The 14711-nt window shown below is 41.8% G+C and overlaps 1 protein-coding gene across 1 annotated transcript in view; it reads left to right on the top strand.

Annotated features, from left to right (window-relative positions):
* DIAPH3 (diaphanous related formin 3) overlaps window positions 1–14711 on the top strand; it is a 504443-nt gene that overhangs the window by 252770 nt on the left and 236962 nt on the right. The window contains exon 20 of the mRNA XM_073325081.2: window positions 6498–6599. Within this exon, the coding sequence (XP_073181182.2) occupies window positions 6498–6599 (102 nt within the window). The remainder of the gene's footprint in view (window positions 1–6497; window positions 6600–14711) is intronic.

Here is a 14711-nt window from a genome sequence, read left to right as displayed (position 1 = left end):
ATTTGCTGTCTGAATGAGAAGAAAGGCAAATAGGAGCTGTCTCCCTGAGCGTATGTAGTAGGCATTGCTTTGGCCCCCTGTTTCCCACCTGTCTTAAGTGTTCAGCCCATTGAGCTCTGCTGGTTGCGCTCCCAGCATCTGTCTGGCTCTTCCAGATTCCCCATTTTGTGTGTGAAACAGAAGGGTATTGATGTTGCAACAGCTCACCAGGGTAGTGCTGTACCTGAATGTATGCAAATCCATGAAAATTTGTTCAAATACATGCAGATCTTTGTTGCTCTGGTGTACCTGAGCATCTGGCTCTGTATTTGATTTTTATATTCCGCAGTTAGTTGCAAGCTTATCGTCCAGGTGCTTAATTTTTTCTTTTAAATTTTAAGAGGCGTATCTCTTGCGGATTTACCTTGCCAGTGTTGGATGGCCACCCACAGTGTATTGGCTGTCTGGGAGAGAGACACATCCCACAAAAGTGTTCCCACTGACACAGCCTGGTAGCCAGAGCCAGAAAAGACCTGGACATTTGGCTAAAATTCCTTATGGAGAAATCACTGTGATCTGTATCGGACACAGGCCTGGACTCCCTTCCAGTGAGGCTCTCTCGCTCTGCCAGGTAGTCAGCTGATCCTCATTTCCCACGTCCATTGAAGAGAAAGTTGTCTTTCTTGCTCAGATTAAAAGAAACAGGCTCCCTCCTCACACTTTGAGGCACAGCCTGCCAGAACACTGTTCCCTGCAAGATCAGTTTCCTCAACGTCATCTGACGGCACATAGCTCCAGTGCCCGTCCGTTTACTTCTGGTACTGGCATGAAGCAAGGGTATAAAGACCCAGTCGGGCAGACCTGCTCCCTCAGCACCATCTGTCAGCTCTGGAGACCAAGACAGGACGACTTCAGGAGTTATGGCACTGACAAAACTGCTGGTACCGGTGTCCTTTTCAGCACCGATGATGCCATTGGCACCGAGCAAGTTGTTGGTGCTGGCAAAGTCATTGGCGCCAGCAAAGTCTCTTGTTCCATGTTCGACTCTTCAGGGGAACACACCCTCTTTCAGCTCCGAGTCATACGCTGGCACCGCTGATGCTTTTCCCCCTTCCACAAGACTTGATATACCCTGCTGGTATCTGACACTCTTGAGTTGCCTCTCCTTAGATGTGACCTCCACCACTTCCACCATCCTCTCCAGATTCTCAACACTCCTCCCTTTCTCGCTTCCCCAGTGATGAGGAGGAGAGGTCTCCATCGCACCCTTGTCTATCAGACAAGTTCCATCTACTCATCCTCATTATGCACAATCTACATCTGGTCCACAATCTTAGTACGTACCACCATGGATGCAACCACATGTTCCACTTCCTCTACACTGGCCATATTGGGACCCTTGGGCCTTGTACAGGGCACAATTTGGGAAACTCCCAATGGAGCAAAGCTGGAGACCTACACCTCTCCATTCTCCAATGGTTTCTTGCCTTCCAGAGCTGGAACCTCCACTGGTACCAAATGAGGAGGAAGAACAAGAGGAGAAACTGGAGGAGATAACTCCTCCAACATTACGTTTCTCTTCCTCTTCCCCTGTTGAGGCTATCGTGTCTCCACCGCCTATAGCTGCTGACGAATTCAGATATTTTGAAGAATTATTCTTCAGAATTGCAGATTCCCTTAGAGGAAATTAAGGACCAGTAGCATAAACTGCTGCACATACCTCTTCTTTTAAGATTGCACTACCAATCAATGAGTCTCTTCTTGATCCCACAAAGTTGCTCTGGCAGACCCTGGCGTCCTTCCCTCAGACTTGCAAACTTGCTGACAAAAAATACTATGTTCTGGTGAAAGATGCAGAATTTCTGTTCTTTCACCCTGAAATCTGTGGTGGTTAATGCGGTGCAAGAGAAAGGTCATCAGTGCCATTCCTGTTCCCGGCATCTAGACTGAGATTGGGAACACTTAAACTTATTTGACACGAAGCATATTCATCAGCCACGCTCCAATTTTGAATTTCTAACTACGAAGCTCTAATGGCTAAATACAACTACTTATACTACTGCAAGTTGGAGGAACTCTGCCATGATCTTCCCACAGCCAAAAGTGAGCAATTTCAGACCCTGATATCAGAGGGACACCTCATAGCCCATACAGCCCTACAAGCCTAGTTAGACTCCGCAGATACGACCAGACACTCCATCGCAGCTGCTGTGGTCATGGGGCATGCATCATAGCTCCACCTCTCTGGTTTTCCTAAGGAAGTACAAGCCACTGTAGAAGACTTACCCTGTGAGAGCTAAAAACTATTCTTGGAGCACATGGACAATTCTCTGCATTCCCTTAAAGACTCCCAAGCTACTCTCCAATCTCTTGGCATCTACATGGCAGTGCCGAAGAGACACCCAGGGAAGTATCACCTCCTCTCGCAATACTGTTATGAACTTATTCTATGGTGAGAAATAAATAATCTTCTGCAATTGGGAGCCATAGAACCAATCCCTTTCAAACACTGGGGGCAGGGTTTCTGCTCCCATTACTTTCTGATCCAGAAGAAATCCAGAGCCTGGCGACCTATCCTGGACCTTTGCAATTTAAAAAAATTCATCAAACTGCAACACATCAAGATTGTTGTCCTTTCCACTATTATCCCTGTACTTGAACAGGGGGATTGGTTCTCAGCCCTTGACTTCCAAGACTCATACTTTCAAATCACAGTATGCCCTGCCCACAGGCGATTTCTCTGATTCATTGTAGATATGTGAGTCCTTCAGTTCATCTACAACTTCTGGGATCACTCCACCATAGATCTTTTGTCACAACGCAAAGCACCCTCTGCCCTCAATTCTGTTCCAGAGTGGGACGGGTACATGGATCACTGGGAGACACATTCCTCATCACATAGGATGCACCAGTTCTCTATGCCCTTCCTCCTTTTCCCCTCCTATTCTGAGCACTTCGCAAGATAACAGGAGGACCGAGCTCTTGTCATCCTTACAGCTCCAACGTGGCCACGACAGGTCTGATATACTTACTTCCTTCACACGATGGTGTGCTGCCCAATCTCTCTCCATGCCATGCTGCGGCTCCTTTCACAAGATACATCCTCCATCCCAATCCACAGATGCTCCACCTCAAAGCCTGGCTCCTTCATGGTTCTGGGATTCTGAAATAACCTGTTAGAACACTGTCAAACAGATACTTTTGAATGGTAGGTGCAATACGACTAGACGCACTTACTTTCACAAATGGACTAGATTTCCATGCCGGTGGGCCTCCCATCAGGTCAACGCAATATGCGTTCCACTACCACTTATCCCTCACGACATGTTACACCTTAAATAATCATGATTATCCATCAGCTCCGTTCTGGTACATTTGGTAGCAATCACTACTTTTCAGTCCCACAGAGCTGACCATTCCATCTTCACACACCCACTCACGAAACATTTTCTGAAGGGTATCCAAAATCTTTATCCATACAAGAGTTAACCCTGGCCTGGCATCTCGGCTGCATCCTACATTCTCTGACTAGCTCCCCATTTGAACCAATGGCAACCTGCTCTTACGTGCATGTTATAAATGAAAACGGCATTTCTTGTCGCCATCACTTCTGCCCAATGAATCAGTGAAATTGCAGCACTTATGGTATATCTACCATAGACAGCTTTATAACGACAAAGTTATGTTATGCCCACATCCAAGATTTTTACCCAAAGTTCCATCATCTTTTCATCTCAATCACTCAATACACCTTCCTTGCCTCTTCCCGAAGCCTCACAGCAACCAAGAGGCAGCTCTACACACCCTAGACATGAGAACAATTAGCGTTCTACTTGGACAGGACTAAACCTTTCATAAAATCTCCATGATTATTTCTCTCAACCACTGAAAGATCCATAGGCACAGCCATCTCTAAACAATGCCTTTCCAAGTGGCTCTCACAATGTCGACATTTATCTTACGAACTCCAACAATCTTCTGCTAAAATTAGAGCACATTCCACACGCTCACTTGCCACCTCAGTAGCTTTTCTTAATAATGCCCCATTGCTGACATTTGCTAAGCGGCCACATGGGGATCAACAGATACTTTTGCCGGTCACTACGCTATTATGTGACACCACAGAGGACATACTTCTAGGACCTGCTATCCTAGCATCAGCAGTGTGTGTTGCTCCGAAGCCCCAGCCTTCCAATTAGAGGCACTGCTTTTTAGTCACCTACAAGTGGAGCATCCAGAGGGACATTACTCGAAGGAAAAGAGAAGGTTACTCACCCTGTGCAGTAAACTGAGGTTCTTCGAGATGTGCCCCTCATGGGTGCGCCACTACCTGCCCATCTCCCCTCTGCTTTAGAGCCAGATACATACTCTGCAGTAGAGAAGGAATTGGGGGTGGTTGGACTGTACAGCAGATGTGTGTGTGTGGTCCCGACAGGCACTGCTGATTTAAAGTCTCTGATCCCAGGTGCAAGGGGGCCAGTACACCCACAGGGACACTCATCTCAAAGAACCTCAGTTACTGCCCAGAACAGCCATCAAATCATAATTATTAGTCATTACCGACCTAAAACGTATATTAGCTGGTGTATGGAACATTTGCATTAAAAAGAATTGGCCTTTTGGGGTGGCCTTTGGTTAGTAGGTCAGAGATCTTGGGTTCAAATATCCAGTGATCCATCCAGAAAAGAAACATTTAGCACCTATGTGCCTGGGCCATTTATAAAAAGTCTAGACAGAACACTAAACAGGTTAATCTTTTAAATGACAGTGTTTATTTGCAGAAGTAGAGTGGGTGCCAATATGAATGGTAAAAATATTACAAAGCTTCAGGAGAAAAGAATAAGTATTAAGTACAATTGTGTTCTATTTAAAGACTGTTTTGTAATTTTTAAACTTGAATTAACTTAGTGTTCACTGAAGTGTGAGATTATGAGCCAGACATAATATTGGCAGGGTGGTGAGTTAGCTTCCCACCCATATATCAGTACCCTGACCTATAAGTCACTGCAGTTCCTATTCAGGTGTCATAATGGGAGGAAGAAAAAAGGAGGATTACTATTGCAAGATGTGTCCACAAAATAAGCTTGAAATGGCAAAATGAGACATCATGCAATAGACTGAGAGGTTCAAACAATGCATGCTCCCTTGGCTCCGCTTAGTAATTTGGGACTCACTTTTCCCCTTCCTGGGATTTGAATAAGTCCATGGGCTCTGCTGAGTTCTTTGGACTTGGTTTCCCCTCAGTGGGGCTTAGATGCCATGTTCTGCACCTTGAGTTTGGCTACTTCTTGATGTGTAGTAGGAGGTATTCTCTCAAGCCTATTATGTTATCAAAATGAATGATCATTTACAAAAGACTGTATATTGTCCCTATATGATATTTTTTTCTTCCGTGCAGTGAACCAGTTAATAGTATTGACATTTAGTAAACTTTTTGACTATTTGAGTGCTGGTCTACACTACCATGATAAATCAATCTAAGTTACGCTACTTCAGTTACGTGAATAATGTAACTAAAGTTCAAGTAGCTAGATACACTTACAGCAGTGTTTACTCTGTGCTGGGTCGACAGGAGAGGCTCTCCTGCTAACTTCCCTTACTCTTCTCTGGGAGGTAGAGTACACAAATCGATGGGAGAGCGCTCTCCCATTGATTTATTGTGTTTCACCTGACCTGCTAAATCAACACCATCTAGATCGACTGCAGCAGTGCCGATCTACTGGTAACCGTGGACTTGGCCTGAGTTACTGAAATGAATAGGTCAGTTCATACCTCTTTGAGCTGTTGTTTTATCCACTCTACAAACATAGGAAGACATCACTGCATTGGTTTGCACTTGGCTCATGCTTTCAAGATTTTCACAATCTTTATCTATTAAGATTTATTCTTTTTTTTTTAAAATAGCAACTGTGCTTCTGTAGAAGAATGTGAGAGAGGTGCTGATACACTGTACTACTGTATCACAGTCAAGTTTGAACCCTGTTTCTGTCTTACATCATTGTTGATCTACAACTCATAGTCATGCCAGATTTTGCAGCATTCTACGGTGGTTTTGAATTACAGAAATAGGAGCTAGAATAAGGAAATGCAACTCACTTTCATTTATGACCAAAACACCATTTGCACTTTTTTCCAGAGATGAATAATTATTGTGTTAACTCATTGGATACCCTATATCTGAAATTCCTATCCTATTGCATTCACCATGCTTTCTACCCAGGCATGCACAGGAAGTGTGTTTTATCAATTTTGTTCTTCCCTTCAAACTGGTATTCAAAAAAGAATTAAAATCCTATACAAGAGGTATGCTAACCATCACTACATAATCACTTTTTCTGTGCATTCTTAATCACATTCCTCAATGTACTATGTATATAAATTGTAAGGACTTCAGGACAAGGACCTTGTCTTCACATTTGATTGTACAGTTTGCTTGCTATATCAATAATAATCATGCATGAAAAGGCAATGCAAGATTTGAGATTTCTAATGTCCATAATTCGGTCTTTTTTTGTTAGAATTTAATAAAACATCTTCCTGAACAAGAGCAGCTGAATACGCTATCCAAATTCAAGAGTGAATATAATAATTTGTCTGAACCAGAGCAGTTTGGAATTGTGGTGAGTACCAGCCCATTGCTGCTATTTTTCAGTTGTCTTACATTAGTAACCAGTGTTGAAGTGTTGTCACCTTCTTGTTGTTCCTCATTATAACCAGAGGCTGAAGCTGGAGGAGAGAAGTGATGGTACTTTCTAGATAAATATCAACTGACATATCCATATTTCCATAAATCCCATTCATTGCATCGTTCTTTGTCTCCTGATTGAAATAAAGTAACTATTAATCATATAACTTTTCTACAGCAAAATCATTTACAATGGCAGTTTCTATGTTGGAATTTTCATAGGTATCTAAAATACGTTAACTCTATAGCTATTTTAGAACTTCCATGTTAGAAGTCATTCTGTAACGTGACAAAATGTAAAAATAACCATCAAATTTCTAGTTAAGATTTCCACACCAACTTTCTGCTGTCAATCGACCATGTTTGCGCAAAAAACCCTTTTACATCATCACACTAAACTACCTGTGCCTTTGGGCATATGTTTTACAGCGTATATTCTTGTAGTACAAGTTTTTCTCACCTTCGCAAATCCATAACGGGGTTGAGTGTGTCCCATCATTTTCCAAACATATAGTAGAAAGAATATGGAAGGGTAAGTGAAAGGGTACAGGGGCAATAACACTCATCTCTGTCATGATGAAACTAGGGTGGGTGATGTGGAGACCCTTATTTGGATATCATTGATCTTAATTCTCAAGGCTTTTTATGATAGAATTCTGAGGTACTAGTTTTAAAAGTATTATTCATCACTTTTTTCTTTTTGCAAGTCACCCTAGTTATGACATTGGGTGCAAAACAAGTAGCCTCTGAAGCGTTCCAGTCAGCTGGAACACTTCTGTTTCCCACTAAATGTCAGGATTTGAGCATGCACCAGAATGAAGCGTTGATGGGAAATGGGCTTTGTGGGAAGGACTAGTGGAGAATAAAAATAGTGGTAAGAAGGGAATCACAGGTGTTTAGCAATAGATAGATGACTGGAATATGGTGAGCAACTTATGTAGCAATAGGAACAGTGCTACTAGGGAGGAAGGCAAGCAGAAAGGGAGATTGGACCTGGAGATAGTGGTGGGTTCTCTACTCTTTTTCCTCCCTTCCCAGTCCTGTGCATAGATTCATCCTTTCATTTCTTTTATGGAGTCTGGTATTGCACAGACCCTGATATTTTTCCTCCTTTCCAGAGCAGACCAGGGAGAAATGATATCAGGAGAACAGAGAAGTAGACTCTACAGCAGGTGTTCTCAACCTTTTACTTGCTGAGGCCCCACTCAACATACTTTTAAAAACTCCAGCACCCAGAGCGGGTCGGGGAGTGAGAACTCTGGGCTCCAGGCCAGGGCAGGGGACCCTTGGGCATAGACATAGTTTGACTTCTATTTTGGGGAGGGCAAGGGCTGACCTGGCAAGGGCTCGGGTCAGCTCCGCATAGCTGGGTCCAGGGAGGGGACCTCCACCCCCTGACTCACCTCAGCAGGCCACCCAGTCTATCTGGGTTGTTGGGGGCTGCAACCAAAAAATATAACTCAAAGTGGGACTCAGCTCAAAATGTTTGAAAATGGGTCAGGGTGCAGGCCGGGGGAGCTATGTGTTGTGTGCAGGCAGGGAGGTAGCTCAAGGTGCAGGGAGGGGATATCTAGGGGCTGTGGGCCGGGAGGGTTCCCCCTGTAGTGGTTGCTCCCTGCGGGCTTTGCTGGCCTCAGAACTGGGTCACCCCAACCCGGGAAGCTCTTACGTGCTGCATGAGCAATCAGAGGAGGCTGGGAGCTGAGGCACTAGCTGCAGATGGGGGAATGCCGCAGCTACCCTTTCAATGGTACCACCAGCCAGAGGAGCAACTGATCCGCACTCTCTGGCTCTGGCTTCCCACTACAACCTGGCCAGAGACCTAGTAGCAGAAAGGTCCTGCAATACAATCATGCCCAAGGGACTAGACAGTTATATACTGTTAAGCCAAGAACAGAACTACTCTCAGAAAATAATGCAGACTATTTGCTGAGCCCTAGATACCAAAACTTCTTTTTATGGAACTGGGCAATGTTATAAGTTTCCTGGCTTCACAGATAAATGGGTTTCAACCCTTCATAAAGATTGGGCTATTATGTCATGTACCAGAAATTGGATTATTCCTTAGCTCATAGGAAAATTGAGGGAGTCCGTGGGAGAATTTGTGATTATGGCACTTCCCATTTTTCCACTGCAGCTTATCCCTCTGCATCTGCTATCTGCTGATTTCCAGAGATCCAACAGGATAAGGAGTTCTGGATCTCATTACCTAAGTGTTGTGGGTCGTGAAAGTCACGGTATTGTTTCTAACTTACTGTTGGTAGATCAAAGATTTAATGATGCTGTTTGGGATTTCCTCTCGTTAGTTGCCAATGTCCTTAGCTCTTTGCATATAATTTGTTAGAGCACTTTAGAACAGATCAGGGCTGCAGGGAGGATTCTTTTTTCTCAGGTTACAAGTCTCCATTTTCTGGTACATTGAGTCAAGAGGCTTCCCTCCCAGTGCTGACTTCTCGGGTGCAAAAGTCCAAACCCTCACTTATTCTCAAGTCATTTCCTTTCCAAATCACCTTGTAACTCTGTTTCAGGAAAGGGGCATTATGCCTATAACAGTAGCCATTCTTTGTATCAGTAGAACCTGTAAGGTTCCATATTTGGATAACTTGGATAATTGGAGCAAGGTCATGGGATCTACCCCTGAAAACAGGGATCAAGATTCTGAGTACACCATCTGAGAGTGTTGATACCCATGAAGCTAGGCAGAGATTCCCTGCCAGCATAAACCCTTCAGAAACTAGAATAATCCTTAGACTTGATCCTGCAATCCAATTTGACACCTATGAGAGCAGTTCTGTTCTTGGTTAAATGGTCTATAATAATCTAGTCCCTTGGGCATGATTGTATTACAGGACCTTTCTGCTACTAGCAACCCCAATGGCTCAGGACTTAAATCATCCAGATTATAAGAATATCATGAAAGGTTGAGGTTCTTCTGCAAAGATAGAAAAATCAGCAAAATATAAAGAAAAGTTTCCTACTATGGGACTGACCAGGTCCATCTCTACCACCTGGGGAAGTATACATGGTCTCCCTGGCAGCAAACAGATGACTTCTGACTACTTAAGAACAACTCCCCCTGGACAATGAGCTAGAGCTGGGGTGGCAAAGAGTGGTGACAGTAGGACAAAGTGAATGCTGAAGAATAACTCTGAATGTAAATGTGGAAAGCCGAGACAAACACTTGAACGCTGCCTAGTGCATTGCCCCTTGCCAACATGCTGTACTCCGCAATTTACCGTTTGAGATAATAGACAACACTAACTCTTGGCTGTGGTTTTTGAGCAACAAAGTATGATGAGCAAATGCACTGTGGTTCCCAGCTGAGAAGGCTCATCTCATAAACTCTCTTGATCTCATGTGTAGTCAGGCTGGCCCTTAACTCAGACATCCAAACAGTTATTGCACTGAACCGGTGATAGACCAAGAGTCCTGGTTTTTGGAGGGACATTTCTGCTACTTTGGATGGGGGGTGACAAGTGCTTGCTTTCAGTAAAATCCCTGTGCACTTGAAACTGCAAGCCAACTGACTCAGCAGATCCACAGTGCTTCTGGAAGAATATTCCCTAGAGGAGGGCCCCCCCCCGCCCCATGTAATGACATCCTGACCCCCGTTTGAGAACCCCTGTCCTAGAACTTCAGCACTTACTAGAAATGGGTAATTTTATTTTACATCCTGTTGGCCATACCGTGGGAGTTACACTTAACCTAGGTGTTCCCTCCTGAACTGTTCAAGTGGAAAGTGCCAAACAAGGTTGTTTAATGCAGAAACCTGAAATTCTTGCAGTTCCGGAGTGGGCCAAATGAGTTTGTTTTGTAGACCACCTGTTCTTGTAAAAACTAAATGACTCTCATCTTAATCTGGATTTTCTCCATCAGGGATTGATCGTAAAAGGCCATAGTGACCTCAACAAAGAGGACTAACATCCTAATTGCCTTAGATAATGTTGATGAGGGTTCAGCTCAGGCTTCCTGACAAAGCTAGAAAGTGTCAAGACCCAGCTAAATAAAATATGAGGTGAATTTATTTGAATTACAGAATTTTCTGAGCAGTAGAAGGAGAGCAGAAGAGGTCTTACTATTTTTATTAGCTTGTTTCTTGGTAGATGAAGCTATTTGGTTGTTTTATGGGGAATCTTTTGTAGAATGGAGGAAGAGTACTATGACATCTATTCATTCAGGCAATTAAGAATGTAAGGCAATTAAGAATGTAGTCTCTCGGACTAAACTGCTTGCTTGCATATATATATCTTGTCTTATAGTTTAAGTATTTGATGTGTTGTAATAGGTTTATAAATTTATATTAAAGTAAGTTTGGCTGTAATGCAAGAGACCTGCAGGCCATATCCTGTATGTTAAGCAAAGGCAAAGTTAGCATGTCTGTATTTAGACCTTTTACCTAGAAAAGTAAAGTTGACCTATATCTTGTTAAACTAAATAGATGAATATCCATGCATATGTCTAACACCTTTTATCTAGACGAATAGACAATGGAAGAATAGCATAGGGGGGGTTTCAATGTGTACCCACAGACTTAACAGGTACACCACAAGAAAACTTATGTGTGTATATACGTGTCAATACGCACAAACATACTAGCCTATGGGGTAAGCATACCCTAACATTTTGTGGGTGAGGAATGAAATTTGGGCATAGGAGGAAGGATTTCTGGCACTCTTCCCTGTAAAAGAGGTAACTCACCTCGCTAGAGTTTTCCATTCTTACTCATTCTTTTCTACTCTATTTCTATTCCTCTTCTATTTTATTCCATCTATCTACTATGACTACTACTATTAGTAAGCTTACTTGTTCTTCTTAAACTGTAAGTTTCAAGGGAACTAGGCTAAACTTGGTTTCCCTAAGTTTTATTCTTAGTTTGTTCATTAGGTTTTGATTTTAAGTTTGTTAGTCAAGTAAACCCGAAGCTAGTTTTTGATAGCTCTTAGCATTAGATTTCTTCTAAACACTGCATCCCTCACTCAAGAATTGAGAAACCTGAATGGCAAGGCTGGTCCTGTGTTTTCTTTCCACTAGGTTATCAAGGAAGGGTGTGAGTATATTAACCAAAGCTTTGTAGCATATAATACTATATTATTATATGTATCTTTTGAATAACAGTAATGCAATTGTAATTTTGTAACTCTGAGTATTTTACCATTTACTTACTATTATTGATTTTAAATAAAAAGTCTTTAAGGCTATCGTCTGTCTCAGTGTGAGCTTTCTGTCATACCCTCGAGGGTCCTTTATAAATTCTGTGGAGCCTGATCCAGGACAAGAACTTTTGTCTTCTGATCAAACAAATTGGTGAGCCTAAGACCCATGTTAATTAATATTAATAATTATTAATATTATTAAAACTAAATGGATAAATTATATTAATATTAGTACACCCTAAATCAGGCTACAAGAATTTAGTTTGAAGACGTTTAACAGGGTAAATGAAAAGACGTTATTTTAATTGTCAACTTTCTATTTGGTTTACCGTGGCATTTTTCATAGAATCATAGAAATGTAAAGCTGGAAGGGACCTCAAGAGGTCTTTTAGCCCATCTCCCTGTGCTAAGGCTGGATTAAGTATACCTACATCATCCCTGACAGGTGTTTGTCTAACATGTCTGTAAAAACTTCCAATCATGGGGATTCTAGAACCTCCCTATGTAATCTGTTGCAGTGCTTCACAATTGTTGTGATTAGAAAGTTTTTCCTATATTCCCTTGCTGCAAACTAAGATGAGGGCTACTGGTCCTACGTGTGACCCAGGGACCCCTTCATGTCAACAGCAGACAACACAAGGAGTGCTTAGGGTTTTACAAAGGTCTCCGGGGTTGGATATATACATAATAGTTAACCAAAGGGTGGTATGTGAGCTATCTATCTGCTAAGAGCCAGAATATCACTTGTTGTCATAATCATAGAGAAATGTATACATCGATAATATTTAAAGAGTCCTGTATTTATACTGAAAATTATGTTCCTACTGAATGTCATCCTGCTAATTGCAGATCAATTCTTTAGTTTAATAAAATTCTAATCCTGTCCATCAAAGTGATTGGAACCCCCACCTTCTTATCTGCAAGTTTTATAAACATACTATCTACTCCATCACCCAAGTCGTGAATGAAAATATTGAATAGTAGTGGACCCCAAGTGGGATCTCAGTTGACATGTCCTCCCTGTTTGACAGCAGAATATTGATAACTGAGTACATTTTTTTAATCAGTTGTGCACCCACCTTATGATGATTTATTCTAGACCACATTTCCCTAGTTTGCTTATGAGACTGTGTCTAAACTCAATATATATCATGTCTCCTGCTCCCCCCATCTGCTAAGTCAGCTACACTGTCAAATAAGGAAATTAGATTGATTTGACATCATTTGTTATTTACAGGTCCCCGCTGGCTGTTAATTTTCGCCTTACTATCCTCTAGGTTTGAACAAAATGATTGTTTAATAGGTCCATCAATGGCTATTGGCCAAAGTGGTCAGGGATACAACCCCATGCTCTGGGTGTCCCTAAGTCTCTGTCTGCTGGAAGTTGGGACTGGATGACGGGATGGATTATTCAATAAATTGCCCTGTTACGTTCATGCTTTCTGAAGCATCTGGTACCAGCCACTTTTGGAAGATTGGATTCTAGGCTAGATGGACCATTGGTCTTACCCAGTTTGGCTATTCTTAATCATTTGTACTCTTTTTGGGTATCTCAGTTATGCTGGCTAATCCATAATTCTCCAAAATCTCCTTTTTTGACCTTTTTAAAGATAGGTACTATGTATGTGCTCCTCTGATCATGTCATAGTCTAGTTAGCACGGATCTGAACTAACACTATAATTCTCTTTTATAAACATGCAGAGAAAATAATGGGCAACAACTGTAAGCACATTTGTGATCTTACGTAATCATACAGTGAAAGGCGCTAACTTGCTAAAGATTTGTTTAATTTGACAGGGAAAGTTTATGTAAAGTGAGGCAGATCTATTTAGAAAATAAATTTAAACCACAAATAAGTTGATCTCATCAATCTTTAATGTGGATCAGTGTACAGATCACCTAGGTAGTATTCATTTTTTTGTTTTTGACGAAAAGCCATTATGCTTACAAAAAATGGATAGTTTAGGATTGTACTTCCTCCTTAATTTTGTAGAGTATAAAATGCTGGGATCTATTTATTCATTCTGAAACACATGCTGTCATAGAAGAATAGTCTGTTTGTTATCCATGGTAGGCAGATTTTATTTTTCTTGATACCGGAATTGAATTTCTGTTACAAATCTGACACTTTTAAAACTGCCATGTTATGGTAATTCATTTCTTGGGATCTGAAATGCATGCTCAACTCTAGTTGGGTTTCATATCTGTCTAATTTCAGAAATAACTTTGGATTCATTTATCCAAAACAACAATACCGCTGTCTTCCTTCTGAAGTAAGGAAGCTTAAGAGTCTAATATTATGATGCTCAAATCTAGTTTTTTGATATTCCAATTCTGAGAATCAGTGCTCTATTTGATTTCATCTATGCACTATGATAATTCCAGTTGTCTCTCTTTCATACCCAATGATGGAGTTTTCCTCTGATCTGCAGACTTAGAGGCAGTATGAGACTTTTAAATGAGTGGGATAGGTCTTGGCTGTGTCTATTTTGAAATACAGCCCATTTTGTTCTGCCATCAAGTGAACATGCTCAAAGTCCTTTGACTTCCTGATTTTTCCAAAAAACGTTCCAGGTTTTTTCTATAGGTCACCCAAGTCTCACAACCATAGAGGAGCGTTGGGATTACCACCTCTTTATAAACTAAAAGTCTAGTGTGTGTTCTGATATTGCGATTGTTGAAAACTTGGCAAGACAGTCTGCCAAAGGCAAGGCTGGCTCAGCAGGTTCTGTGTTGAATCTCAACATCTATGGCTGCCAAGATAGGCCAAGTCTACATTTTTCAGTTCTTCTTTGTCAATATAGATCTTCCTTGCTGGGTCTGATGATTGACCGGGAGCTGGCTGGTAGAGACCTTTTGTATTGCTGATGTTCAGAGTTAGCTTTTTGTTTTG

This window comes from Lepidochelys kempii, chromosome 1 (genome assembly GCF_965140285.1).
Source record: "Lepidochelys kempii isolate rLepKem1 chromosome 1, rLepKem1.hap1, whole genome shotgun sequence".
Taxonomy (NCBI): Eukaryota; Metazoa; Chordata; order Testudines; family Cheloniidae; genus Lepidochelys; species Lepidochelys kempii.
The sequence above is the reverse complement of the archived record's forward strand: the minus strand, read 5'-3'. Positions and strand labels throughout refer to the sequence as shown.